Source organism: Aricia agestis, chromosome 5 (assembly GCF_905147365.1).
Source record: "Aricia agestis chromosome 5, ilAriAges1.1, whole genome shotgun sequence".
Taxonomy (NCBI): Eukaryota; Metazoa; Arthropoda; class Insecta; order Lepidoptera; family Lycaenidae; genus Aricia; species Aricia agestis.
This window is the reverse complement of record NC_056410.1, coordinates 3,139,999-3,166,450: the sequence shown is the minus strand read 5'-3', so window position 1 is coordinate 3,166,450 and position 26,452 is coordinate 3,139,999. Positions and strand designations below refer to the sequence as shown.

The following is a 26,452-nucleotide window of genomic DNA, read 5'->3' as shown; positions in this document are numbered from 1 at the left end:
TCTATATGTTTATATGTGTATGTTGCAGGGTACTGAAGGATCATCCAAACACATACACGTTCACCAAGCACCTGGGTGAACATGAGGTCAACAAGTGTGCAGACAAGTTCCCCTGCACTATTGTCAGACCATCCATGAGTTAGTATTTAAATCTCTCAACCAGTGTAATCAACGACTTACATAATATAAGTTTCTAAACAAACTAGGCTGAAAATACGCGGCCGAAGTTCGGCATGGTTACGTCAGCAATGCGCTACGCATACAATATAACGCGACGTAATTTCGGCATGGTGTGTCATCGCTAATTTAAAATACACTGCAGGCGTAATCATGCCGAACATCCGCCGTGGAAGCTTCTGACTATGACTGTCATTGCTTCAAATAATATAAACTTGCTAGTTTGGACAATATAGAATCTTGTAAAAATCTCTTCAGTAACATAGAATATGTGCCTAAAACTTTAAGACGAATGTGAATAAATCAAAATCATCAAAATAACTAGAAATAATATTTCTAAAATAGAGATAAATAGAGATAAATACAACAATTGTTAATTTTCAGTCGTGGCGTCGTGGAAGGAGCCCATCCCCGGCTGGACCTGCTCTAAAGTCGGCCCTCAAGGATTCCTCATGGGTGCTTCGAAAGGTAATAATTGGTCTAAAATAGAAAAAAAAATCTGGCCAGGCAGGGTCGCCATGCAATGTGCAGATTTCGGAGACTAATCAAAGATGACATTGTCTTCGCACGTGAGACGCACACTACTACTACTGCCGAGTTCCGAAATAAAAACGTATGTACCATCGAGGAAGTTGATTCCTATGCAATTGACAGACCAACGTTATTTGGTCGAATATGTCAATTCAATGTTAATTGTGATCTGTCAGCTGGGTTTGACGTAACGCAACCAAACTTAACTTAGGTACCTGATTTGCATAGGAATCAACTTCTCTGATAGTACATAACGGGAACTTGACATAGATGTCGAAGCGAAATCGTAATTATTGAGATAGTGCCCCTCTGATATTATGATACGTTATAATGAGGATGTGCGATGATTTTGTTTTCGAACTTGTACGTCATAATTATTAGAAGGTAACTTGGCTAGTATCTCTGAAAATTTTCGTAGCCAACAAGAATTGGCTAAGGTTCAGGTATTGTATAAGTTGACCCAACATAGACTTAAAATATATCTGTCGAAAACATGCATTAATTGATTGGTATTTGTCAGGCGTGGTGCGACGTCTGCCGATGTGCGAGACGAACATAGCGGACTACATCCCCGTCGACGTCGTCGTCAACCAGCTGCTAGTCGCAGGGTGGAAGGCGGCCCAGGACAAGTGAGTGCACCCTGATAAGGCTGGTTTTAGTGTCACGCGGACCGTCTATAGTCTATACTATAGTAGTATAGACCGATCTGTCATCTGTATTAAGCTTTAAGGAGCTTTTAGAGTAATGCTGACGGGTCCATACAGACCTGTCCGCATTACTCCTTAATGCTTAATACAGATCGGTCTATAACTCTATACGGAGCGATCCGTACTGACCACGGAGCTAATAGGAGGAGCTGGCCTAAGCAACTGTGCACTGTGATTTTCAACTAGGTCCTGACGTCATAATTGTGGGTGGGGCTTAAGTCAGTACACTTTCAGCGTTTGTCAGGTGCACACGTAACGAGACTCCCAATAAATTGGTGTTTTTTGCGTTTTTAACAAGGAAAGGATGAAGTATTGTGTTTTACAATGTCGAAAACACTCAGACAGACATTCTGATAATATAAATACCATCACATTTCATTTGAAAATAATTTTAAATGCAATTTAAATATAAAAGTTCTAGAACATTTCACCTTTCAGCGTTAATTATACAACTTGACACTAGGTGGCCAAATAAAAGATAATACAGACGTAAATGCGTATAATTTTGCATAAGTTTATTACAATTATCATACTTGAATACTGAAAACCGTTATACACTTAGTCTTAAACACATTTAATAGCTAACCCGTGATTATATAGCTTTTATTATGATATTACTTTTAAACCGCCATCTGTCGTCATCTATGATAACTACGTAGTAACATCAACATCGACCTACGTAGTAACATCAACATCGACCTAAGCTAGTAGTTTTGCTTTTAGCCGATAGATGAAATATTGAGAAGTGGGCGGAGCTTGACTCACCCTCACCCCGCAAATTGTCACGCGTCGTTTCATATGGAAACTTGATTACAACACCTCCTCTTAGTATGAGCTCCGTGGTACTGACGGTCCGCGTGACGCAACCAGCTTAACAGGTGCTGAAGTATACGCGGAGAAAATCGAAATTTTGTGTGATTTCTTTCACTAGTGCTTTCCAGATGGCATTGCTATTGGTTATTATCGTAGCTGCGCGGCGGGGCTCGCTCTCTTCTTCCCGAACCACCGGCGCACGCGCACGTCCACTAAATATTACCAATATACCAACATTGTAAATCATAGTAATACATCGGAGTTCTATCTTTTACCTCTTTTATTTTAAACTACCAGTAGATAGGACCCGACAGGAGCCCCCTTAAATATTAATATTATTTTGTTTTTAGTTATAGCGGCAACAGATATACATAATCTGTGAAAATTTCAGAAGTCTAGCTTTAGCGGTTCTTGAGATACAGCCTGCCGACAGACAGACAGACATACAGACGGACAGACAACGAAGTCTTAGTAATAGTGTCTCGTTTTTACCCTTTGGGTACGGAACCCTAATAAGCATGTGTAACTGTAGCTTTATGGTCAAATTTCCAGGTCCGGTCTGTCGATCTACCACTGCACGTCGTCGACGCAGCGGCCGTTCCGCTGGGGCTCGCTCAACGAGATGATCAACAACTACATGCACGAGAACCCGCTCAAGAGCGCCGTGTGGTGCGTGGACTTTAAATGGCTACTTGACCTATATTCAATTTCATTGAACAAATATATATTTCTAGTAGAACTTGGCCTAGGAAACCGTATTTCACCCTTATCATAAAAAAAAAAAACATTGAGATACTAAATATTTATAGGAGAGAGCCTTATATCGGTGTATAAGCGTCAAAAGCGTGTAATGTTATGTCCTACTTACTAGGACATAACAAAGGAGTCGGTCTGCATATTTCGTGTAATAAAAGTGTTAATAAAGGTTTTTAGTGAACATTTTATGCTAGATATTGTTAAGTTTTGTGGTTCCGCTAAATAATAAACCATAAGAATGGCCAAAGAATGCCTCAAAAACGTGGATTTAACATTAAATACGTAAGTTTTGAACAACGTTTTTTGGGCTTTTCAATCGGTATTTTTGTTAGCTAAAAAGATAATTTATAAGTTTAATAATCCCTAATTCGTGCTATATAAGGCATTAGAGCTAAAAATGTCACATCAATTAACAATTTGGCCACAAACATTGCCTAGCTTTTTACATGTCTTTACGGATTCTCATTACTTGAACTATAGTTTATCGATATCATAAACTAAATGACTTTCTTTTCTGGATTGTAATGTGCTTTGAAATGATCGACGAATAGAAATATTCAAGAAAATAAACGCACACTACTTGTATGAAAACAAGCACAAAATGGCCACGCGATGACGGGCTAAGGTTACATCTATACTATAATACTTACTTCATCTGTGAAAAAAAAAGCTTATGATTGATGAATAAAGCCGATTTGAAAATATGATTTGTACTGACGAAAACGCTTTTGCGGTACTTCCGATTTGGGTGTGACGTCATCACACTAGTAATTTAATATCTTTTATTTATCGCGCTCGTTATATGCAAGTTTATTTGTACATAAATAATAAGAACAAGCCTAGAAAGATTTGTAAAATATATTTTCTTGAATAATTCAAATAAAACATCAGTTTTATTTATTATCTCCATTTATTGTAGACGGGAAATGAAATGGCCAAAACTTTTCTCCAAAAGTTTTCAACATTACGAATTATTCCTAATTTCTTATTTAATTCTTTTATAATTTTTGGACACTTTTAGACGCGTACATTTAGCACATGAAAAATGTTCAATAAAAAAATCAAAATAAAAATGATTAAGAAGCGATTAGCATGAAGAAAAAATTAGGTCAAGTAGCCTATTGGTGAATTGAAATAGTTGTTAACTTGTTATATCTCAGTTTCTTAAAAAAATAGCTTTTTGAATTTGTATATTATTTAACATACTACGTTTTGTATAATATGATGTTATAAATACAATATTATTATTATGTGTACATGTCGTCAGGTACCCGCACCTGTCGTTCGTGCCGTCGCTGCTGATGTTTCGCATTTCCGCCATCTTTGTCCACTTCCTGCCCGCTATCTTGTTGGACACAGTTTTGAGGTTAACCGGCGGGAAACCCATGTGAGTGTCAGCTTATGGTTTACCATAATAACTATTATACAAAACAAAGAATATCTTATAAAGATTACACGAAGGAAATGCTAATATTTGTTAGACTAACATGATTAGACATATTGATTTTTGCTTCACTAAAAATACAAGGCGAAAAAACAGTTGAAATCCTTTTATAGCGACCGACCGAACTTTCGGTTTCGGTCTCGGTCAGTTTCGGCCAAAAAATCTAGTTTCGGCCTTAGTTTCGGTTTCGGCCAAAATATAGCCGAAACTTTCGGCCCCGCCGAAACTCATGCGTCGTTCGGTAAACTTCACAGTTAACTCGACGTGCTTGCGTGCCAGCGAGGCCCCGGTTTAGTTCGCCACCATCTATTTATTTAGTTTTGAGATTATATTGTGTTCCAGATTAGTCCCAAATCAGAAATTAGCACTTCGTTTTATTTTCATTAAATTGTCTAAACTTATTTTTATCGAAATTATATTATTGAATTTTATTTCTACGACAAACGCAGGCTTATTTAATATACATAACTATTGGCAAATTACGTGCTATTACATATAACAACGTTTCCCAAACAAGCGATTTAGTAAATGCTATGATAAATTGATTATACGAGGGCGGAATGAGAAGTAACTAGCCTCTGCTATTTAAAATGTTAAAATTAAAAAAATATGTATGTCATTTTTTAATTCGTGTCTTTGGCCACCTGTGTCTTAAATTTGAATTTGATGGTGTAAAAATTTTTTAGATTTTTTATCATTTGAAAATACATTTCGTCAACAGTTTTGAATATGAAGAAAATTGAACAAAGAGCTGTGACAAAGTTTCCTCATATGAAGGGGATATAGGGGAGAGATATCTATGATGAATTCAAAAAATATGTTTTGGGTGAATCTGCTTCTTCTTATGTCACAGTAAAAAGTTGGATATCTGAGTTTAAATGCGGTCGTATATGAGTCAAAGATGAAGCCGCCCTGAACGTCCAAAAATCGTCACAACTCCGGAAATGGCCGTGAAAGTACATGTTATGGTTTTAGCAGACCGACGATTGAAGTTATCTGAAATAGCAGATACTATAGGTATCTGAAAAGGATGGATACAACATATCCCAAGTTAGGAATTAAATATGAAAAAGTTACCGGCTCGTTAAGTGCCGCAATTGCTTACGCACGATCAAAAAAGAATTAAAGAAAATCAATGAATTAAAGTATGATTTGCTGCCCCACCCACCTTATTCGCCTGATCTAGCGCCATCAGACTTCTATGTATTCTCTAAGCCCAAAACTTTTTTGGGCGGACAGAAATTTGGTACAAATGATGAAGTTATAGCCGCGGTAGAGGAGTATTTTGTTGATTTTGAAGGCCTCGAAAAAAATCATTTTGTAGAAGGCATTACTGCTTTAGAATTAAGATAGAGTAAGTGCATAGAGGTTCACAGAGACTATATAGAATAATAAAATTAATTTTATCACGGAAATTTAAGTGTAGAAGTATTAGGCTAGTTACTTATCATCCCGCCCTCGTATTATGTGTGAACTTTATTTACTTAAGAATTTTGTTTGACTGTCAGATTATAGGATATATTAGGATATATCTTGTGAGATTTATTAGTAAATCATCTCGCCTCACTTTTTTCCTTTAACCACGCGTTTTATTTAAATATTTAGAATTAGCTTTGAACTATGGACACGCAATCTCTTAGACCCTGCTAGAATCTTATCTAGCCCACTCACCCCTAAGCTTCACTCTAGCGGCCCTCAGTATATTTTTCAGGTTTATTTAGTAGCAAAACGCCTTCTGGAGCAAAAAAAATGTGACGTCAACTGCAAGTTTGCTCAGTAATTTCGTTTTGAACTTCACCGTGATCGTGTCCATGTTCCCCATAAAAATATTATACTGCAATTGATTGTGTTTTCAATGGTATGTCGTTAATGTCTAGGGGAGGATTTCACCAATCACACAACTTCGTTTTATAAAACTTAGTTCTCATTAAATGCGTTCCTACTGGGATGTAAATCTCGTTTTTTTTTTCAAATGGATTTTATAATCTTCTCATACCTGTTATAAACGTGTTTAAATACGTTTAGAACCGGTTTAGTGTGCGCTAAGTGCGTTCAATTTCTTTGGTGAAATCGCACCTACTTGGAATCGTATAAAAAACGGATTTTAGTAGATAAACGAACGGATTATAGTACAAAAAGCTTCTAGGGAACATATTCGAGTCTAAGATTAATATTTATTTTAAGAAATGTCGCAAAAAGTAAAAAATTCAATGTGGTACTTTTTCTCTAGTATAAAAAGTTGTAATCTATACTAATATTATAAATGCGAAAGTATCTCTGTCTGTCTGTCTGTCTGTCTGTCTGTCTGTCTGTCTGTCTGTCTGTCTCGCTTTCACGCCAAAACTACTGAACCGATTGCAATGAAATTTTGTACACAGTTATTCTAGAGTCTGAGAAAGGACATAGGCTACATTTTGATGTGGGAAAATATCTTATTTCCATGAAAATATCGATGAAAATTACTTCGCATTGCGCGTGGCCAGCGCTCATCCCGGGGGTCCTGGGTTCGAGTCCCGCAGGCGGAACAAAAAGTTTTCAATGTTCCTGGGTCTTGGATGTGTATTAAAATAATATTTCAAAAATCTTAAATATATTTTATGTATAATATTATAAAAAATCCAGAAATATATCGACGCGATGCAATGAACATTTTAGTTCTAATACGATTCAACAGATGGCGCTTTTTTTTACTTCGTTGTAACATAGAACTAATCATACTTATTAGTTATTATGTTTTTGTTTATAGTTTTTAATACGTTAGAATATTATGTTTAATAATATTATCACTTGCTATAATAATAATCAATCTATCTTATCTTATAGAACTCCTACTGCATTTCTAAGGAGTTCGAGTGTGTTGTGTTGGCCTATATTCCATCCAGAAAATATTTTTACATTTTAATTCTAATATATGAAAACAGATGGCGCTTTATTTTTTACTTCATTATTATAACAGAACTAATCATACCTACTTTATTATATTTTATTGTTTTTATTCATAACTAGCTGTTGCCCGCGACTTCGTCCGCGTGGACTTTAGTTTATAGCGCGCGGTGTCAACAAAATTTGTGTCAAATTTAAAAACTTTTTAAAACCCTGGTAAGTGGTACCCCTCTTAGGGCCGCGCAGCGCGCTACACCGGAATGGCAGCGCTGAAAGTGCTCGCCTCGCCGCTGCCATTCCGGTGTAGCGCGGCCCTTAATTAATCAAAATACCCAAAAACAGCTGTGCAGTATGCACATAATCTGTACTAATATTATGAATGCGAAAGTATCTCTGTCTGTCTGTCTGTCTGTCAGTCTCGCTTTCACGCCAAACGCCAAAACTACCGAACCGATTGTAATGAAATTTTGTATACTGATAGTCAAAAGCCTGAGAAAGGACATAGGCTACTTTTTTACTGGAAAAAAGGGTTGTAAGGGTCGTAAATTTGTTCAAAAAATTCATAATAGATGGCGCCGTGCGTCTTCTACATCGCGCTGACGCTTGCTCAAAAGTCTTTCTATAAGAGGTGGTATCATCTTACATTTAAGTCTCGATTTTTTTCGATTGTTATATCTATTCTACGGTATTAAATAACTCAGTACTTTATCTGTGCAGGCAGTGACGTAACCTTAAGACCAAATTTCACCAACGACTGTTAAAGTTAATGCTCGAATTAGTATCACGATAGCTGTTTCGTTTTTCATATGAATGAAAGAGAAGACAGGATATTTTAACAAGCTGTTAACACTAACAGACGTTGGTGAAATTGGGGCTAAACCTATCAATGATAAATAGTTTATGGGTAAAGTTGTGTAATTGGGGGGCTAAATAAGCTTTAAAATTTGGCATAATATATAAAGTTTAACATACAAAAATGAAGTACTTATTGTTTGCACACTGCACAGCTGTATTGATTTAAGGGGTACCAGGGTTTTTTTATAAAAGCTTTTGACACCAATTTTGTTGACATCGCGCGCTATAAACTGAAGTCCACGCGGACGAAGTCGCGGGCAACAGCTAGTCTTTATATATAAAAATGGATTTTCAAATGTGTTAGTCGCGCTAAAACTCGCAAACGCCTGAACGGATTGGGCTGATTTTAGTCTTAAAATATTCGTAGAAGTCCAGAGAAGGTTTTAAAGTGACACGAAGTTCACCGGGACAGCTAGTTTTTGTTAAAAATTAATAAATTTCAGTAAATAATCGTAATTTTGAAAGTTTTACCCAGTTTCGGTTTCGGCCGAAACTGAGAGTAAGGCCGAAAGTTCGGTTTCGGTTTCGGTTTCGGCTGAAAAATCAGATTCGGTCGGACACTAGTTTTTATAAGTTACATGCTTAATTCCTAATACATATAACACGTGTCGTATGCATATGAATTGTCATGTTTGGGATTCCCAAAACTTAGAATAACAAATCTTTTATCCCAACTTACTTCAAATGTTTGAATCAGCGGTTGTTTTAAAATTTCTTAATTTAACGTTATAGTTTATTCCGTCTGCACAAGAACGTGTGGAACTCGCTGGGTCGGCTGGAGAGGTTCATCTTCACGGAGTGGCGCTTCCACAACGACCGTACACGACAGTTGGCGCAGGAGTTAAACGATGCTGATCAGAAGCTGTTCTTTATTGATATCGCGGAGTTGAACGTGAGTAGAATTTGGTTACGGACTTTAGAGTTATCGCTACTTGTTTCTTTCACTGCCCGATTATATCGCGGTAGCAGTTTCATAAAAGAAACAAAAAGCACTGGATAAATGCGTCAATATACAACGCATCATGTAAAATACTTGCGAATTTTGTTACTTTGGACTAACATAGAAAAGTGGGAAAGGGCCTGTAAGCAGTTTGTTATTACAGTGGGATGCATACTTCAAAAACCTGTACTTGGGCGTGCGGAAATACCTGAACCGAGAGAGTGAGAAGACTATTCCGGCTGCCAGGAGCAAAGACAACATGTGAGTATACAGGCAGTTAATCTTATGGACGCAAGTCACCGTAAGGGTCAATTCAGACCGCATCGCGAAGATGCATTACTAAATCTGTACTGAATTGACAGATTTTAATTGCGTGAAACTTGAGACGTCTTGCGGCCTGAATTGACACTAACGCGAACAATAAAAATTACATCTACTCTGGCTAAATAGTGCAGTCACATCGTTTACGTTTGAAGCGGTCTAAGTCCGATTATTGGGTTGCTAATTTTGGCGTTCGGAAACATGGCCATTAAACTATATTTGCTTTAAATATTAAATTTTAAAAAGTTTAGATATCTTGTTTCTACATACACGATATTATATGAGAAGGATATCAATATTTTCGTGCACGTTTGGAAAAGAAAAGAATTCGTCTCTATGCGGCGACCGGACTGTAGTACCGCATAAATAGTAACGTCTGCTGTGCAGTTATACAGCCCATATTTAGGGGCTTAGAGCTCACCTCACTCACCGGGACGCCATCGCGACTTAGCCAGTGACATTACCATGTCACCTCGACCACGTCGCTGCAAAGCGCTGTTTTAAAACTTAACTTTAAGAAAAACACCGCTTCGCGGCGACGTAGAGACGCCAGACATTGCTGCCTGGTTTTTGACTATGCACATGTATTCCAGGCTGTACTACGCGCACATCGTGTGGCAAGTGCTGGTGATCTGGCTGCTGTGGGTGCTGGTGGCGACGGCGCTGCGAGCGACCCTCCTCACCACACCCTGGGCGCCGGTACTCATATACTTCCTGTATAGCTTCTTATAAGTAGTTAATGTAAGGGCTGTATTACACTGTAGTAAAATTTTATGAGGTTTTTGATATTTCATTGGCCACCAAGTGCCGCTATGTAAGCCGTAGGGTCTATCTAGGGTAGCGTCCGCGTCATGCCGATTGGACGATAGGAAGGATGGTGTATTTCCACCAAGGCTGAATAGCGGTACCTGGTGGCAAATAGAATATCAAAAACTCTAATAGGCTACTTGACCTATATTCAATTTCATTGAACAAATGCATATTTCTAGTAGAACTTGGCCTAGGAAACCGTATTTCGCCCTTATCATCAAATAAAAGCTTATGATTGATAAATAAAGTCGATTTGAAAATATGATTTTATGAAAATAGGATTTGTACTGACGAAAACGCTTTTGCGGTATTTTCGATTTGGATGTGACGTCATCAGACTTCTTATAATATTAAATTAATATCTTTTATTTATCGCGCTCGTTATATGTAAGTTTATTTGTACATAAATAATCAGAATAAGCCTAGAAAGATTTCTAAAATATATTTTCTTGAATAATTCAAATAAAACATCAGATTTATACATTCTCTCCATTTATTGTAGATGGGAAATGAAATGGCCAAAACTTTTCTCCAAAAGTTTTCAACATTACAAATTATTTCTAATTTCATAATTAATTATTTTACAATTTTTGGGCACTTATAAACTCGTACATTTAGCACATAAAAAAATGTTCAATAAAAAGAGTTTAAAATACAAAAAGTATGACGTCACACTATGGCGGACAGTGTTTTCGGCGGCATATTTAAGGCATATTTTTCAATCGACATTTTTATGGGTTTCTACTGTGTAAAATATTAAAATATTCGTTTTTTTTGTGAAAATGAATGATTAAGAAGCGATAAGCATGAAGAAAAAAATTAGGTCAAGTAGCCTATTCAGGCATGTCTTTGACTCTACGGATGTAACAAGTGTAATACCACCCTAAGCTAGAGACGCAAATTAGTTCTGATTAGTTATTATTCAGATATTGAATGTACTGTCACTTCTTGGTGGAAATTCATGTTTAATTAATAATTATACACTTTCCTTGCACTTATTCCACTTTATTTTAATAGATTTATTACAAAATTATTAACACCTTAATTGAATGTAATTTGGAATCAATTTTAGCTTCTCAAAGCGGCGAGCACAGCTGAACTACTGGTACTGTATAAAGTTTTAAAGCTTAAACTAAAGACAAAGTCGCAGCATATATGGTTTAATACCCAATGTAAGAAGCTAAAATTAATTCCAAATTACATTCAAATATGGTGTTAATAATTTTGTAATAAATCTATTAAAATAAAGTGGAATAAGTGCAAGGAAAGTGTATAATTATTAATTAGTTATTATTCATTCCAGTGTGGGCATTTATTTAACATGCGTGATCCCACCGTTTGTCGATAACAAAACTAAGTGATAATACTTTAGGGTGTGTATGAGTCCCCCCCTGTATTAGAGTTCACTGTGAAAATAGAAGCTATGAAAGAGAAAATTTTTCTTTGTCATTTGTATGGGCGCCTGCCCATCCATCTGGGCTCTGGAGTTTTCCTATACAATAGTTAAAAAATAATTAACTCTTTCACCGCTACTACTTTTACAGTGAACTCTATTTAGGGACACCCATACCCATCCTAAATTATTATCACTTAGTTTTGTTTTTTTTTTGTTTCAATTTTACCATATTATTATTCGAATGACGCGATATCCTACGCTATGATTTTTTATCTGCCTGAGTGAATTAGATAGAGATTTAAGTATCTAGAGAGTTTTTGTTTCAAGAAATTTGATGTCATTTACTTATTTATTCCACATCTCCGTTACAATTTTATATGAAGACTATTTAACTTAGTTTTGTTAAAGGTTCTAGACTTGAATATTTTTAATTTATCTAATGGTTAAGGAAACAGACATGTCTGAGTGTAAAAAATTGTTTTTAAAGCAATATTATATTTTCTTAGAATAAGTTTCGGGAGTACCTAATTTATTAACACTGTTGTAATTATATTTATGAAAAATTTACTACTTGTATATCTGACATTGAGTAGTCTTAGATCTTTTGGTGGTTGCAGAATCTCGATACAGAATAACAGTGTATACTTATGAAGTGCCTTCATAACACAGGGATTTAAGATTTGTAGCTCATAGTTCAGTAAAATATAAAGGTGCCCCCCTCACCGGGAGCATTCTTCTTTTATTAATACGTTCAATAGTTATTTGGAATGTGTGTTTGTGTTGTTTTAATGAGAAGGAATAAATATTTTAATATTATATCGTTTTTCACTAGCGAGTTTGCCATAAGAATAAGAAGGTACTTTTTACTATGTCATTTATTTTCACATGTACTTACTGCCGTCCGCTTTGTTCATTTCTTTGCCATCTTTATTTTCTTTATTTTATCGCTCAACCTGTAAAAGAGAAAAGCTATTTAGATACTAGTGTGTGTGCTAAACGCATATAATTCGGTTTTTTTATATATTATTTTATCTAGACAATAAAAATATTTAACTTCCTAGGAAACTGTAGTAATGCTTGTAGGGGTGCCAAATACGTAGAGCTTTTTGCATTGAACCTTTACTACTTCTCTCATTCGCGCACAAAAATATATCTATCTATTTCGCTTTAGTCGCGGGCGTGCGCGAGATACAAGAAGGGATGATATTCTGCACACTCCGCGACCGGAATTAGCCCGGCCGCACATTGTCCGAAATTTCTGATACGAAACAGTTTAACGTCCGCGCTGTCTCTTACATTTTGTACTGAGCCGAATGAGCTCGAACTCGCCGGAAGGATATTTCTGATAGTGTGCGGGGTGGCGGTCCGGCGAAATTCAACTGTTTCTGATCAGAATTCGGACAATGTGCGGCCGGGCTTAAGGGGGCGAAGAAAGCAAAATAAATAATCTTATAATCCATTTTTATACTTGATTTATAAGCTACGAATTGTTTCATTTTTTAAACATAATTATATATAATATTTTATTTCTTTTCAAAACGGTGCACTCAATTGCGTCAATATTTTAGTAAATAATATAAAATTCTATTAACGAGGGACTGTAGCGGATTTTTAAAATATTTTATAATATTTATCGAGTTAAGAAAAAACTAACTTGTCGATGATTCCGCGTCGTTCTTTTTCACCTGGCATATGAAAGACGGGCGTGAGTGCGAAAAGAAAAGGACGATGTTTGATTTTTGCTTTATTCTTCTCTTAAGTAATATTATAATCTCACCGCCTCGCATCCATCCTCCTCAGCGCCTGCAGGTCCAGTGCGGGGTTGTCCACCTTGGACTCGCTCTCAAAGCCCGGGAGCACGTCCGACACCCCGCCGCCGTAATCCACGTCTTTTGGATCTAGGACACAAATAAGCTTTCAGTCTCAAAATCAGCTGGCAGCGTGGCGGAAGCCTTATATTAAATACGAGCTTTTGCCCGCGGCTTCGCTCGCGTTAAGAAGTATTATTATATACAAACTTTCATCCCCTATTTTAACCCCTTAGGGTTGGAATTGATCAAAATCCTTTCTTAGCGGATGCCTACGTCATATCATCTACCTGCATGCAAAATTTCAGCCCGATCGGTCCAGTGGCTTGGGTTATGCGTTGATAGATCACCATGTCAGTCAGTCACCTTTGAGTTTTATATATATAGATAGAAGATAGATAGATTACGTCTTTGCTAATTAATTTGAATGTTGTCAAAGAGCGAGGCCATGGATATTATCTTGCTCTAATCAGGGTAGTGAATCTTGTCTTATGTCAGGCCTTCTCTTTCTTATTTACGAAAAACATAACAATTTGATGTTTAAATTGTATCGCGTAACGCAAATCGAAAAGGTCCTAACAGCATTTTGAATTTGATATAGAAAATATAATATTTAGAAAATATAGTTTTCGATAAAAGTAGATGAATGCTTACCAATATCACTGATATGTAAACTTCTGTCGTAGTACACGTTGCCCTCCGTATCGGGCTTAAGATCTATAGATCAAAACATTCCACTTAAGTGATATTATACTAATTTTTAACCGATTTCCAAAAATGTTGAGGATAGAACCTCAACATTTTTGGTAATCGGTTCGGCTGTGGGTAAATTTTTATTTTTACCTTATTTTATACCATTCACTCAGATACATACCATAATCTTTCAATTTGTCTTCTAGCTCGTCATTATCTGAAATAAGGAAGAATTTGGCTTTTGTTTGTACCAATCCCATAAAGTTAATATACCTAGCGGAATAGAGAATCAAAGGCCTGAGCAAGAGAGATGTCACTATCAGTAACACTGCGTGGTAAAAAGAGACGTGTGATACATGACTGCTGCACTCTTTTTTTGACGTCCAGTCGGCACGTGCCGCACGTTGACAATTTAATCTCATAGAAATCATGTTCAATCATGCTTGTGTAAGTGTATACGTACACATATTTTTACACACAGATGATACCAATTTCGGTTTCGTTTGACAGATCGATATTGTTGCTCTATTCCGCTAGGTATATTAACTTTATGACCAATCCATGTAAAAGTGACGAAATTTTAAATAATATTTGGCTGTAATAGTATGTTACCTGGGAAATATTTTGCTAGTATTGATTCTTCTTTATCCTCTTGCTTTGGCAGTGTCTGTGTCGTAGTCACTGGGGCTGTAAAACGAAATTTTATTAAGATTGACTAATCACAAAACCATGTACGTAACTTAAAAACAGTTTGTTCCAGTGTTAATAGTATAATTACCTGAAGTAATTGTGATTGTAGTAGTTAATACTGTACTCGGTTTAGTAGTTGCCATCTTTTTCGAATCTGAAATGTTTTTGTTTAATTTCATAATTTAGCGATGTAATTATTTTAAATGTATCATATTATACAAATTCTGTACAGAAAATATGTTTTAAATGCGATAAAATGTTCCAATTCTTACCTATAACTTTAAGCCTGCGCAAGATTTTCTCTACGCACCAATTGAAGGCTTGAACGTTACTGGTCTGTCCAAGTTCCGTACAAAAGTTCATCGCCATTTTTATGAATGGATCAGAGTTGTCGTTTTTCTTGTTCTTTGCGCTGAATAATTTGGCTTTAATAGACATGACTGTGGTCGTTTCGTTCTTCCGTGACTTTTTCGGATGCTTTATCCACCTGCGTTCTCTGATTTTTTCCTCTTTGGTTACAGGGAACAGTACGGTCGATTCTGCCCCCTCGCGTGGTTTTCGTATTTTCAAATCCCGTACTTCTGGACGGTTGACAATGCTACCCAATAGTTGGTCTCTGATGAAATCGTCTATGAATGTGTTGTTGAAATAGAATTTGAATATCAAATCGTCTATCGATTGCTCATCTTTAGTCTTCAAAATATCTGGATCGAGAGTTTTTAAGCCCTTGTCTGGTTTAACTGAGAATAAGTCTATTTTGACTGAATCAGCAGCGGAGGCCTGCATGTCATTATTTTGATTATTATCAGTTTTTGTTACTTTCTCTGTTGTAAATGTCTGATGAGCTTCCTTGAATATTTTCGCTATGTTGCTCTGTCTATGTGATATAATGGTCTGCCTGTTAGCAATCTGCGCTTGTTTGTAAGTGATCTTCTCATTTTGTGCCAATATTTGCTTCTGAATATTGAAAAAGAGATTTTGCTGCAGCAAAAATTGCTTTCTTTGCTTTTCAAATTCCAGCACATGTTTTGTTAGGGTTTCTTCTTTGCTTTTAAGGTTCAGCTGCTGGTCTTTAATCAACTTGAGCTTTTCATTTAATTTCTCATTAAGTCTTACTACATTATTGTACTTGGTGTCGAAACGTTGAAACTTTTCTATTAACTGCTCAGAATTTCGCATAAAGTTATTGTTTAAATTCTGGAGCCTACTGTGAATTACTTTGATGTCGTTGTGTTGTTTTATGATTCTCTTGAATGTCCTAGTAAGCATTCCTATGACTTTGAATAGTTCTCGCTGTGATATTGTATTTGGTGTTGTTATATTCGTTGATTCATCTTCACTCTTTACAGTATCATTTCGATTATTAGACGGCGTTTGACCTTTTTGAAGCCAAGGCAAATTATTTTTATCTAAGACCATCTTGTTAATAACATTATTTTGATTTAAACCTTCCTTTAAATTTAATTTAGTGTTTACTGTTTTGGACAAGTTTTGTGCGTTATCGTTTAAGGGCTTCATTATCTTTTCGAAATTCTCGGACATGTTGGCAAAAAATTTCGGTTTGGGTTGGACAACGAACGTATAGGGGTGTGGAGGAATATTATGTATTATGTTGTAGTGATCTGTCTGTGGCAGTAAGCCAGCTTCTTTGTACGAATCGTCTACGATCTTTATTGGCTTTATTGTTGACAAATCTCTCTTGTTCTCTGTTAGTACTTCTAAAATTAGGTAAAATTAAGATTTGTTTACAATCTAGTTCATTATAATAATTTGTTTATCTTTAGAAAAGTGCCAAAATTTGTGTAAGCAACAAGGACTACAGTATTTATTAAGTACTCACCTGATGTATCTCTCTTAGATCTTTCATTGAATGACGAGAAATACATAGTTGGCTGGCCATTTTCGGTTCTAAAATTATTGTTGTTATCGAGTATTTCGTCGACGTCGAATGTATTGAGTCTAAATACCGACAGACCCGGATTATTTTCTGCGTTTCTTTTAACCCATAACGCTTTGTTTAAAACATTATTCCTTTCTAATTTAGATATAGAATTCGACTTTACGTGAGATGAATGAATAACGCCTAATACTTTTAGAAACATCGACAGCGTTAGTATGGAATACATCACTACCGCAATTTCCCGATACAATGCTTTGGTTGAGTTTATAATTTGGCTTGTAAAACGAGTGGATTTTTAATGTTTGTAAATATCTACGATTGAGTGTTGGGTTTTAGCCTTTGAAGCCGGAGTCAACAGTCGATGTTTTTAGTCTTCGCAAGTTTTACTCCCTATATTGTACTTATTATTAAAAGTCTACATATATAATAGCTAGAGGATTAGCTCTATTATTTTTAGCAATATTTATTATTGCTTTGCTTGCTTGAAAACGACGTGTTTTTTGTTACTAATTTAGAATTCATCATCATTTTCCATGAAATAAAAAACTTCAAGTCTTATAAAAAAGTGATGTTTCACTTTTGTAAACTGTTGATCGATACTCTCGATCGATCGTATATTAGTACAACACTATCACAAAATATTTACCTTCACAGAAGCTTATTTTGTGTTTGCTTGCGGAATTTCTCCGTTTTTTCTTCGATAAGAGAACAAGAATTTATTTTCACCAACTAACAGGATCAACGCAAAATAAAAGGAAACATTTAGAAAATAATACTTTTATTATGAAGATTGAGGATTGTTTCTGAGTAAGTATATCAATTAATATGATAACAGATTTTTTGGTAAATAAAGATTTTAAATATGACATTAGATAATTTATTAATTATTATGACATAAATATGTAAAGTTTCAAATATTTTATTTTTAACTATAGACACAAAATAAAATAATTGGTTAAGTACATAACACTTCTGAATTCTAGAAGATCGCGTGCTGCTATTACAGTCTGGATGTGTGCTGCTTATCTGAAATTTTCCTGCAATATAGAATTTAAATTATAACTATTTATTTGACTAAAACCATTTCTACGTTAAATAACGTTAAGGCACGTTTAGGTGAACGCACTGCAAGCTGCGCACCCGAATTTCTTTCATTTATACTTGTTGTAAGACCTACTGTGGTAACTTTTGTGCGAATGAAGGTTGTACATGAACTTATTGTTAAAGTAAAGAATTATATCTAGCAGGTTTAGGAAATACATACTTGGAGCAGCAGGGCATATTCCAGAACTTCTGGTCCCGGCCATAGTCCTCGCCGTCCTGGATGGTCTGCGGCATGTCCTTGCCCAGCGACTCCGGCAGGAACAAGCAGCAGCACCCGCCCAGGATGCCCAGAGCACCCAGAATTATTAGCGGGATCTCGATTGCTATGGTGGCCTGAAAGAGGATATATGGTTTACTTTTTGCAGAAACGAACCTCATACTAACTACTGGTTGGTATGAGGTTGCTTATAATAAAAAAGTATTGCCTTATGAGAAGATTAGGAGGACAGTTACTCCTGGCACTACTAATAGGAGTCCAATTTGAGTGCCTTCTTGTGAAGTTACAAAGAAAAAATCCATATTTGTCTTCTCAATCATTCGTATGCTTACTAGTGGTAATTTAAAGTTAATGGTCATATCTTTAGGTATTTACAATATGTATTAAAACATCAAAAGCCTTACCATATAGACAATGTAAGGCACGAGTATAGTCGCTATGTAGCCGACGATGTGGATCAGGGCCAAACCCTGCGCCCTCACTACGGTCGGCAGCAGCTCCGCCGCGAACTGTATGCCGATGTTGTATGAGATGTTTACAGCAAAACGGCCCACGATAGCTAAAGTTGCTGATGGTATACCTGTAATAAGTGAAGAAGAAAAGATAGGAATTAATTAAGAGCATAAAGCAAAACGAGAAGTGAAACTGTTCAATCAGTGACGATCTACCAAAACACTGAATATAGGTAATGTTTAAAATAGCATTAGGATGTGGAAAAATAATAATCACCATATGGCACAGTTGTAGCCAGTAGACTGAAGAGGCCACTGATGACCATAGAACCAAACGCTAGCCAGCGACGACCGAGCCTGAAAATAAGAACTATATTAAAAGGAAGCCGCATAAGTTCTTTCGCAGATGGTATGCATAAAGTTAAGTATAGTATAGCCGTAATGCTCAAAATGTGTATTTTGGAATACCAACTATTGAAGAAAGTTTGGTTTATTTTAAAGTAACTGAAAAATACTCCATAGCAACTTACACATCCAAAGTCAGAATCAGAAGAATATCAGCGGGGAACTCGGAAGCCGTCGCCACGGTAAACGTGAGAAACATATCCAGACCCAGAGAACCGACGTTCCTCACGTGACCATCGAATACCATAGCGATTGCCATCCATATCACCAAGAGAAGAATACTGTTCTTCCTCAGACGAGGAGTCCTGAACAGATCCAGGATGGAGTAGTTTTTATTCTCTTGCTCTTCTTTCGCAATTATCGTTGCGGTTTCCTGGAATCAAAAGGTTCTATTGAGAATCACGGAAAAATTGGTTCCTTAAAAGGTATAGTAGGTATTCTTCTTCAAGCTACCTTAAATTCTGCAATAATTTCGTCAGGTATTTTATTGCCATTAATCCTTTCACATCTCTTCAAAATCTTCAAAGCTTCCTCAATACGTCCTTGCGATATTAGCCATCTGTAAAAAGAAACATAATCTCAATTTACTTCTTCTCTGGCTATATTCTAATGATCTCATGTGTTTATTTAATCCTAGATGACTACAGTGCGAATAGACAATATATTAAAATTCTTGTACCTCGCACTCTCTGGAACCACGCACGGCGTTATGATTGACATCACCAAAGGTACGCTGATGATGAGGGAGTAGATCTTCCAGTCGGCCACGCCTACCGCGATCCAGGGCAGTATGCAGCCGGCAAACGTAAAGTAGACCGCTATAGAAAAGTTCGCTACGAACGTCCGCCATTTTGGTCCAATGTACTCTACCACTAGAATACCAATTAAAAACATGTTCTGATAGTTACAAGTGCTGCTAAAGGCCACGGCCTTAATGATTTATTCAGTACATCATAAAATTATATTTTTAAAACTTATGGATATGCCTTACATATTATTATGTTAGAAGCGATGCTTACCAACGATATACATTATAACGAAGCAGTTGTCGTACGACAATCCAACCAGAAATCTGCAGAGGCAGAATGACCAGAAACTGTTTGCAAATGCTGTTCCGACTCCCGCTATAAAACCAATCATGTTGGTCCCTGAAGAGTTAAAAGAGATTATGTAAACAAATAAATTAACGTTAGATAGAAATGACACAATGTATTCTAATAGAAGACAAAACTGAATGAAAATCAATACAAGTTCTAGTCTTACCAACAATAGCTGGTATTCTGCCATATTTATCAGCAATCCATCCAAATATCAGTCCACCAACGATAGCTCCACAGAAGAATATTGATTGAGCAGTGGCACCGTAGTTGTCTCTATCGCACACCCAACCCAGCTGTAAAAATTAGGACATTACATAAAAGAAATAAAAAGAAAGATAAGTACTTTTTAAGTGATGAGGCAACAATTTTAATTGACACAGTATGAAGGTTTACTTATGCCCAGAGCCCAATCTAGCTTTTTCGTCGCTCAGGGCAAAGATAATTTTCGCCGCCCTTTACATAAAGAAAACCACATACCTACCTTAGTCATAAACTAGTTTTTTGGGAATAGGGGGAATATGCGAGTAAAATACTTAAATATTTCCACTATCCCACCTGAAGTAGGTTGGAAGGTAAAATTCTTAAACTTGGGAGGTGGATGGCTTTTTGGATGGAGGTTGGAAGATAGGAATAAGTCAATTTTGCCGCTACCCATTTTTGCCGCTCTGGGCAAATGCCCGGTTCGCCCCATCGGGCCCTGCTTATACCAAGCAAATAATACCTCCGAAGCTATGGTCTTGTATGGCACATCGGTGTAATTAAACTCCCACTGGTCCACACATTTCTTGATGGGCCACGCCGGGTCAGCTGTTACGTTCCCGGCCTCCAGAACTTTCTGCCAATCCACGTCATACACGAAACACTTCTCGTAGCTCCCGTTGTTGAAGGGAACTGATAAGCGACGCCTAAAAGAAAACGCCGAAAAATCATAAAAAGGTCAAAGTGCTCCGACAGTGCAGTAATAGATGATCCTTGTTTCCTAGTTCCTACGTAAGCAAAACAGATGGGGATCAAAACTTCTGAAATATTTGTGACGCGTCAGCGTAAATCATACTCAAATTTTAACAATTTTTTTGTGAATACTTATGGGCTACGGGTTTTTGTCAATTATTAATTTATTACTGACCTGTCTTCCACCGTCAAATTCGCCAGCTCTTTCACAAAACACCAATGCTCGGATGGAACCACAGTCATGAAGATCTGTCCGAAGTATACAAACGCGAAGAAGAATGAGAAGGGTATCATCAAGAGGAACAGGATGCGCTGGTACCAGCCAAAGTCCCCGATGTACGGGAACAGATCATCTATGTCTTTGACTTTCCTAGCCGCCGTGCCATTTCCTTAAACCAAATTGTATTAGTTAATTTAAAGATCAGATAATGTTATAGTTTTCATTTTATTAACTACTAAAATCTCAAACGGTTATGGGCTACTTTAAACTATCTGGCTGTCAAGTCAGGACGCGAATTTGAAATTTGCATGAGCTAATTTTATAGGCATACATGTGGGCATACGTGGAATAAATTCATAGAACAATGTTTATCAATTGTTGCGCAATATTTTCATTCATCAATGAAATTCATTGATATTCAATATTTACTGTGAACACAATGCCATCATACACGCTTATTAGATATCTGTCGTAGAAATCACGCTTTATGTTTGTTTGATATTGTGCAATAATAAAAAGTTAGTCGAATACAAATTCGGTTAGGTAATGTGGTTTATTTAACATAGCGTCAACCCGTCCACGCAAATGGATATACTTAGATATAGTAAACGTACCTATAATAAATTTTAAAATAATTATTTGGACGAATTCTTCGAATGTCCTTTTAAAATGATCAACTGTTTAATTCAATTGAATTATCTCAAACTTGGCCCAATAGCAACCAGGAACAGTAAGGTCATCATTATGAAGTGTTAACTTATACATCACTGACCTTGCGGCTTCTAATTTCTTTAGCAGATTTAACGTGGCATAGACTTAGTACTTACCATTTCTTGCGCCCATTTCAATATTTTCAGGTCTCAGGTCGTTGTGACCCGAGGTAGCGTTTTTTTCATGTGATTCCATCCTCGAATTGGGTTTTGCCCTTAAAAGACACTTTTCCTGGCGTCTTTCTGGTTACAGAAGACCGAAGCTCAACGCTGGTCTGAAAGTTGAAAACGCAAAATTAAAAAAAATATTTTTGGTATTTATCTTATATCTTTAAACGAGCTTTAAACGAGCGAGATAGGTATATATAATTGGAATCTCGGAATCGGCTCCAACGATTTTCATGAAATTTAGTATATACCTAGTGGGTTTCGGGGGTGATAAATCGATCTAGCTAGGAATCATTTTTAGAAAATGTCATTTTATTCGTGTTTTATCGAATACCGAGCAAAGCTCGGTCAAATAGCTAGTAATTGTAAGATGTAACAAGAAGACTCTAAATTAATATTAAACACTTAAGTGTCGGGCATTATAGAATTTTAAGATTTGAAGTCCCATTAAAGAACGGTTGAAATTAAAAACCTAAACTCTATATAATCGAAACTGCAAAATGTACTACTGTTGCGACTTGTGATGAGTGATAAAATTAATCATTGCAGTAAACAATGAAAGTAATAAAATATACATTTATATATGTGTAAACTCAAGTTCAAACTAGATACAGTGAGAAGTAAATCGTTAACAATATGGGAGCTATAACAATCAATTCATATATTGACGCAACGCTTAGCAACTTTTATGTGCCAATTAAAAACAATCTATATTAGTTGACCCTGCCCGTGCTGTTGAACTACTTGAGGATGCAAGTGTTTTGATGCGCCCGCGCACAACTGTTAAAGCCGACAGTATGTTTCAACAGATCAATAAATATGTCCCGTAGATAGAGTGAAAAAGACTACAGTACATACTCACAATGTTTAAAACAAGGAAAGGTGTAAATATAATATCAAAATGTATAATCACCTCAGTACCAAAATACCACAGAGGTATTATCAAACGATTTACAGAAACTCATAATAGATTATATTTATGGCATAGATAGTTGGAAATGAACGAACTTCTTCAATAGAAGATTCAAGACAAAATGGCAGGTAGAGGAGTACTTGACTTCGGAGAATTTGGTTAAAATTGATCTATCTCTTTTATTTTTATGAGGACAGATTTTCAAATGATTTCTCAGACGAAATCTAAATTTTTTGCTAAGTAATTAAAGTGCCTGAAACAATGTATCTGCTATTTTAGTCGACTACCTCATCCTATTTCGGGATGATTTCAGGGAATACAATTGACATTTGGCCCGAAGCACCTTAGCACCCAACATGACAACAAGAACGTATAAATTAACAAATGACGTAAGTCTAGGCTTTGTTCAAGATAAGGGCATTAGTTGGTTTTAACTGGTTTTATTGTTTTAATGTTTATTGTTTGTTCTTAGATAACAGTTGTTTTTTGCTTTTTTGTTGTTTACTGTTCTTAAATCTGGCTTGCAAAAGACTTATGTGGCTTCATGTTTTTTTATAGCAAGCAAGGAAAAGGGTACACCTGTTGACGGACAATTACGATATATGTATACTATTGTATACCAATTACCAGCTAGTAGCTTAGATACTCAAGGAGTCGTAAGTGCATTGCCTGACTTTTAACCCGAAATGAGCTTCTTTCTTGAAGGTGTCAAAGGTCGTATTAATGGTTAGGAAATACCGCTAGTGACAGTTTTTTTTCCAAAGTTTTATTGATCTTTGAGTAATACGCACTTGATGACTGCTACTCTTTCAGGTGATGGGGATGATCTTTCTGATAACGGTGGAAAATATTTCGAACAATAGTTCGGACTTGTCTGTTTCTAGTGCTTCGGGGAATACTACAAAGTATTTCCTATCCTATAGAGGATGTAGTCAAGCCATGCTATACATTTCTAAGAAGCGCCAATAAGTGTCAAAAGTATTATCGATGGTCTAGAGATTTAGGCCTAAACTCCCGACTTGGAGGTCGTGACTCGTGGGCAGCACGCGGTAAAACAACCGAAATGTTGTTCGGTAAGGACAAACTGGACAATGCAGGTTGATCACCTAATAGGGATGACGACAAGGTCAAAGATTAGCTCATTTTTTAAATAAAATAAAGACATAGCGATAAAATATAAGTATTTCCAAAAGTTCAGCTTCATAAATTATGTAAGTATTTTTTTTTTGTTATGAGCCTTCAAAGTTAGTCAAAACTCAAGTTGATTTTTTTTATAAAATGCCTTAATTTTTGTATACCATTCAATAAGTTATGCAATTTATAAAAAAAATCTTATGAAACCACTTGCATAAACGCAATATTTAACATAGCTATCGAACAAACTACCTAAGCGTGACGTCACAGTTAGGTAACATTTTGTATGAATATCTTGGAGAGTTTTTAAGCTATCAAAGTCATTTTTTCACCGATATTCCTATTTTTGAATGGTCCTTCACTTACCAACAAGAAAAAAAAATCGTCATGCCTATTGTCTTAAAATAAGCTAAATGATCCATGCGTTTGGACTTATGCATCATTGTATGACCGTGTAATGTCGGTCCAGTGGTATATTTTGCTGGTCGTGTCGGTCATCCGTCTTACTATAGGTAACGAGAGCAACCTTGTGTCAATCGCAGGATTCGCCGGTGGTTTTAGTGGGTACGTTCGCCGGCCAGTCTCACCTCTGGGGTGCTTCAGCACATTGAGGCAAATCACCACACATAAAGCGTTTCCAATGCGTAATTTAAACATAATTCCTGCCAAGCTGGGCTGGGCTGCTTTTCAAGGGTTATTTTAATTGTAATCAAAGAAATTGGGCGGATTATATTTCAACTGAGAAAGAGTTCAACGAGAGCGGAGCTGTACTAAAATTATTTTTGGCAAAATTAACTTCGTAGTATAAAGTAGAAATGTTTTCTTTCCTGCACGTTAACCCCTTTTGCCCTTTCCACTAAAAATGATTTATTAAACGATGAATAAGCCATATCAATTTGTACGATCTCTAGAGAAGTGCCTTTGTCCGAGAATAAAAAATCATTTTATTTATGCTAGGTAGTACCTAGGTAGTTTTTAATGATTTTATTATAGACTCTCCATGTTTCGTTCGTTCAATACCGCGTCGCCCCTCGACTTCTTGTGTAAAGCGTAAAATAACTCTTGTCATTGGCATTTTAAATCTGATAATCTACCTGCTAAATTTTATTTGATTCCATTAGTGATTTTGGCATTAAGTAAAAAGAAATGACAGATAGACATTTTTGCAAAAAGTAAATTTTTTGGTTCTGTGGATTATATTCTTTGACTCAGTTATCGTTAATTTACTTTTAAATTATAATATACTTAATATGTAAGTACAACTGTGGAAATGTAATGCTTAATTAACTGTCAATATAAACGAGTGCATTGATTAATGATTAATGACTACATAGTGACAATTTAATTAATGATCATCATAATTTGATCATACAGTCGCTAGAACCTAATCAATAACTATGTGACATCTGTTTATCACAGTTGAAGGTCGATTTCTCGTTTCCTTAGTTTAATATGTAACTTTGCTACATTGTATTCGTACATTTAAGCAGGCCTATATTTGAGACAAACTTAATTTATACATGAAAAATTTTAAATTTCCAAAAGGAAAATTATCTCCTGATGAGTCACTGTTTACGTTTTAAGGTATTCAACTACCCTCGAAAAAAGAAAATAAAAACACTTACCTCGTTTTTATTTCAAGTGGGATCTAATAAGACAATGTTCGCAGCGGGATCGTTCAGAGTCGTTTTTCAGGCGATGTCGGCGCGTGCGCAGGTCGCGATGATACTGCCTGATGCCTCATCACTTCGCGCACGCTTAAATTCCACTCATGTACAGTCGGCGAAATAAATGTCTTACTGCCGCACTCAGAGAATTTTAATTACTGTAATTTAATGAAGATTTTGACATATTTTGACATAAGCCTCATACATTGTCTGTCAAACTCTTGATTTGAAGGATAATCATAATTAAAGGTCTCTGAGTGCGGCAATTAGAGACGAATCTGTCACATTTTTTCATTTTAATGTCCGTCTCTGAGTGCCGCAGTCTGAAGCCCAATTTAGGTCATGATATTGGATCATGATTGATGCATGGTGTTTCAAATATTGGTTTAGGTTTTGCCATCACATTCTAACACACCATTTGGCCTATGTGCGAAGGTCGATAAAAATTGTGAAAATTAATTGACCTGTGGTGTGGCTTGCTTTTTTTCGCACTACAATTTTCAAACCCTGAAACTATATTCGTACGGAGTAACCTTGAACATTTAAAATAGATTTCTGATTAGATGTAACAGTTAATATTTTAGGCTAGCCTTGATCATAATATAGAATGACAAATATAATTAGGTAGTCCGTACTGATGATCGTAGAACTACGACGTAGCCCAGTGCTACGGATTACTCTTATTAA

At 36.2% G+C, this 26,452-nt stretch overlaps 3 protein-coding genes across 6 annotated transcripts in view; 1 reads left to right on the top strand and 2 right to left on the bottom strand.

Moving 5' to 3' along the window:
- The window catches only part of LOC121727187 (putative fatty acyl-CoA reductase CG8306), a 28,785-nt gene extending 18,414 nt beyond the window's left edge, over positions 1-10,371 (top strand). For 3 of the 4 annotated variants that reach the window (XM_042114873.1, XM_042114876.1, XM_042114875.1), the window contains exons 5-12: positions 29-138; positions 562-645; positions 1,229-1,337; positions 2,781-2,897; positions 4,252-4,371; positions 8,899-9,058; positions 9,270-9,367; positions 10,021-10,371. In XM_042114873.1, coding sequence (XP_041970807.1) covers positions 29-138; positions 562-645; positions 1,229-1,337; positions 2,781-2,897; positions 4,252-4,371; positions 8,899-9,058; positions 9,270-9,367; positions 10,021-10,159 — 937 coding nt within the window. In that variant the 3' untranslated portion in view covers positions 10,160-10,371. The remainder of the gene's footprint in view (positions 1-28; positions 139-561; positions 646-1,228; positions 1,338-2,780; positions 2,898-4,251; positions 4,372-8,898; positions 9,059-9,269; positions 9,368-10,020) is intronic. The other variant, XM_042114877.1, reaches the window with a different exon arrangement.
- Positions 10,372-12,500: 2,129 nt separating this feature from the next.
- Positions 12,501-16,981, bottom strand: LOC121726962. The gene is made up of 8 exons (XM_042114621.1): positions 16,665-16,981; positions 15,097-16,542; positions 14,913-14,978; positions 14,747-14,821; positions 14,316-14,351; positions 14,096-14,158; positions 13,411-13,531; positions 12,501-12,586 (listed from the first exon to the last, which is right to left on the bottom strand). Exons 1-8 carry the CDS (start codon positions 16,948-16,950, stop codon positions 12,544-12,546), a joined length of 2,136 nt encoding a protein of 711 aa, XP_041970555.1. The 5' UTR covers positions 16,951-16,981; the 3' UTR covers positions 12,501-12,543.
- A 651-nt stretch (positions 16,982-17,632) lies between these two features.
- On the bottom strand, positions 17,633-25,838 carry LOC121726963 (carcinine transporter-like). Its single transcript, XM_042114622.1, has 13 exons — positions 25,724-25,838; positions 22,001-22,158; positions 21,129-21,342; positions 20,724-20,907; positions 20,166-20,295; positions 19,922-20,050; positions 19,582-19,774; positions 19,356-19,461; positions 19,028-19,275; positions 18,775-18,854; positions 18,450-18,625; positions 17,989-18,161; positions 17,633-17,761 (listed from the first exon to the last, which is right to left on the bottom strand). Exons 2-13 carry the CDS (start codon positions 22,077-22,079, stop codon positions 17,725-17,727), a joined length of 1,749 nt encoding a protein of 582 aa, XP_041970556.1. The 5' UTR covers positions 22,080-22,158; positions 25,724-25,838; the 3' UTR covers positions 17,633-17,724.
- Between the last annotated feature and the right edge of the window lie 614 nt (positions 25,839-26,452).

Bases quoted from the DNA above. Each gene is read 5' to 3' on its own strand.
- LOC121726962 (XM_042114621.1), bottom strand. From the start codon at position 16,950: ATGTATTCCATACTAACGCTGTCGATGTTTCTAAAAGTATTAGGCGTT. The intron at 13,532-14,095 runs GTAAGCATTCAT...TTTGTGTCCTAG, and splicing joins TTTACATATCAGTGATATTG to ATCCAAAAGACGTGGATTAC. The intron at 12,587-13,410 runs GTGAGATTATAA...TCTCTTTTACAG, and splicing joins AGGAGGATGGATGCGAGGCG to GTTGAGCGATAAAATAAAGA.
- LOC121726963 (XM_042114622.1), bottom strand. From the start codon at position 22,079: ATGGAATCACATGAAAAAAACGCTACCTCGGGTCACAACGACCTGAGA. The intron at 19,462-19,581 runs GTACAAGAATTT...TTCTTTTTACAG, and splicing joins GTGGTTCCAGAGAGTGCGAG to ATGGCTAATATCGCAAGGAC. The intron at 19,276-19,355 runs GTAGCTTGAAGA...TTTTGATTCCAG, and splicing joins AAATTATTGCAGAATTTAAG to GAAACCGCAACGATAATTGC.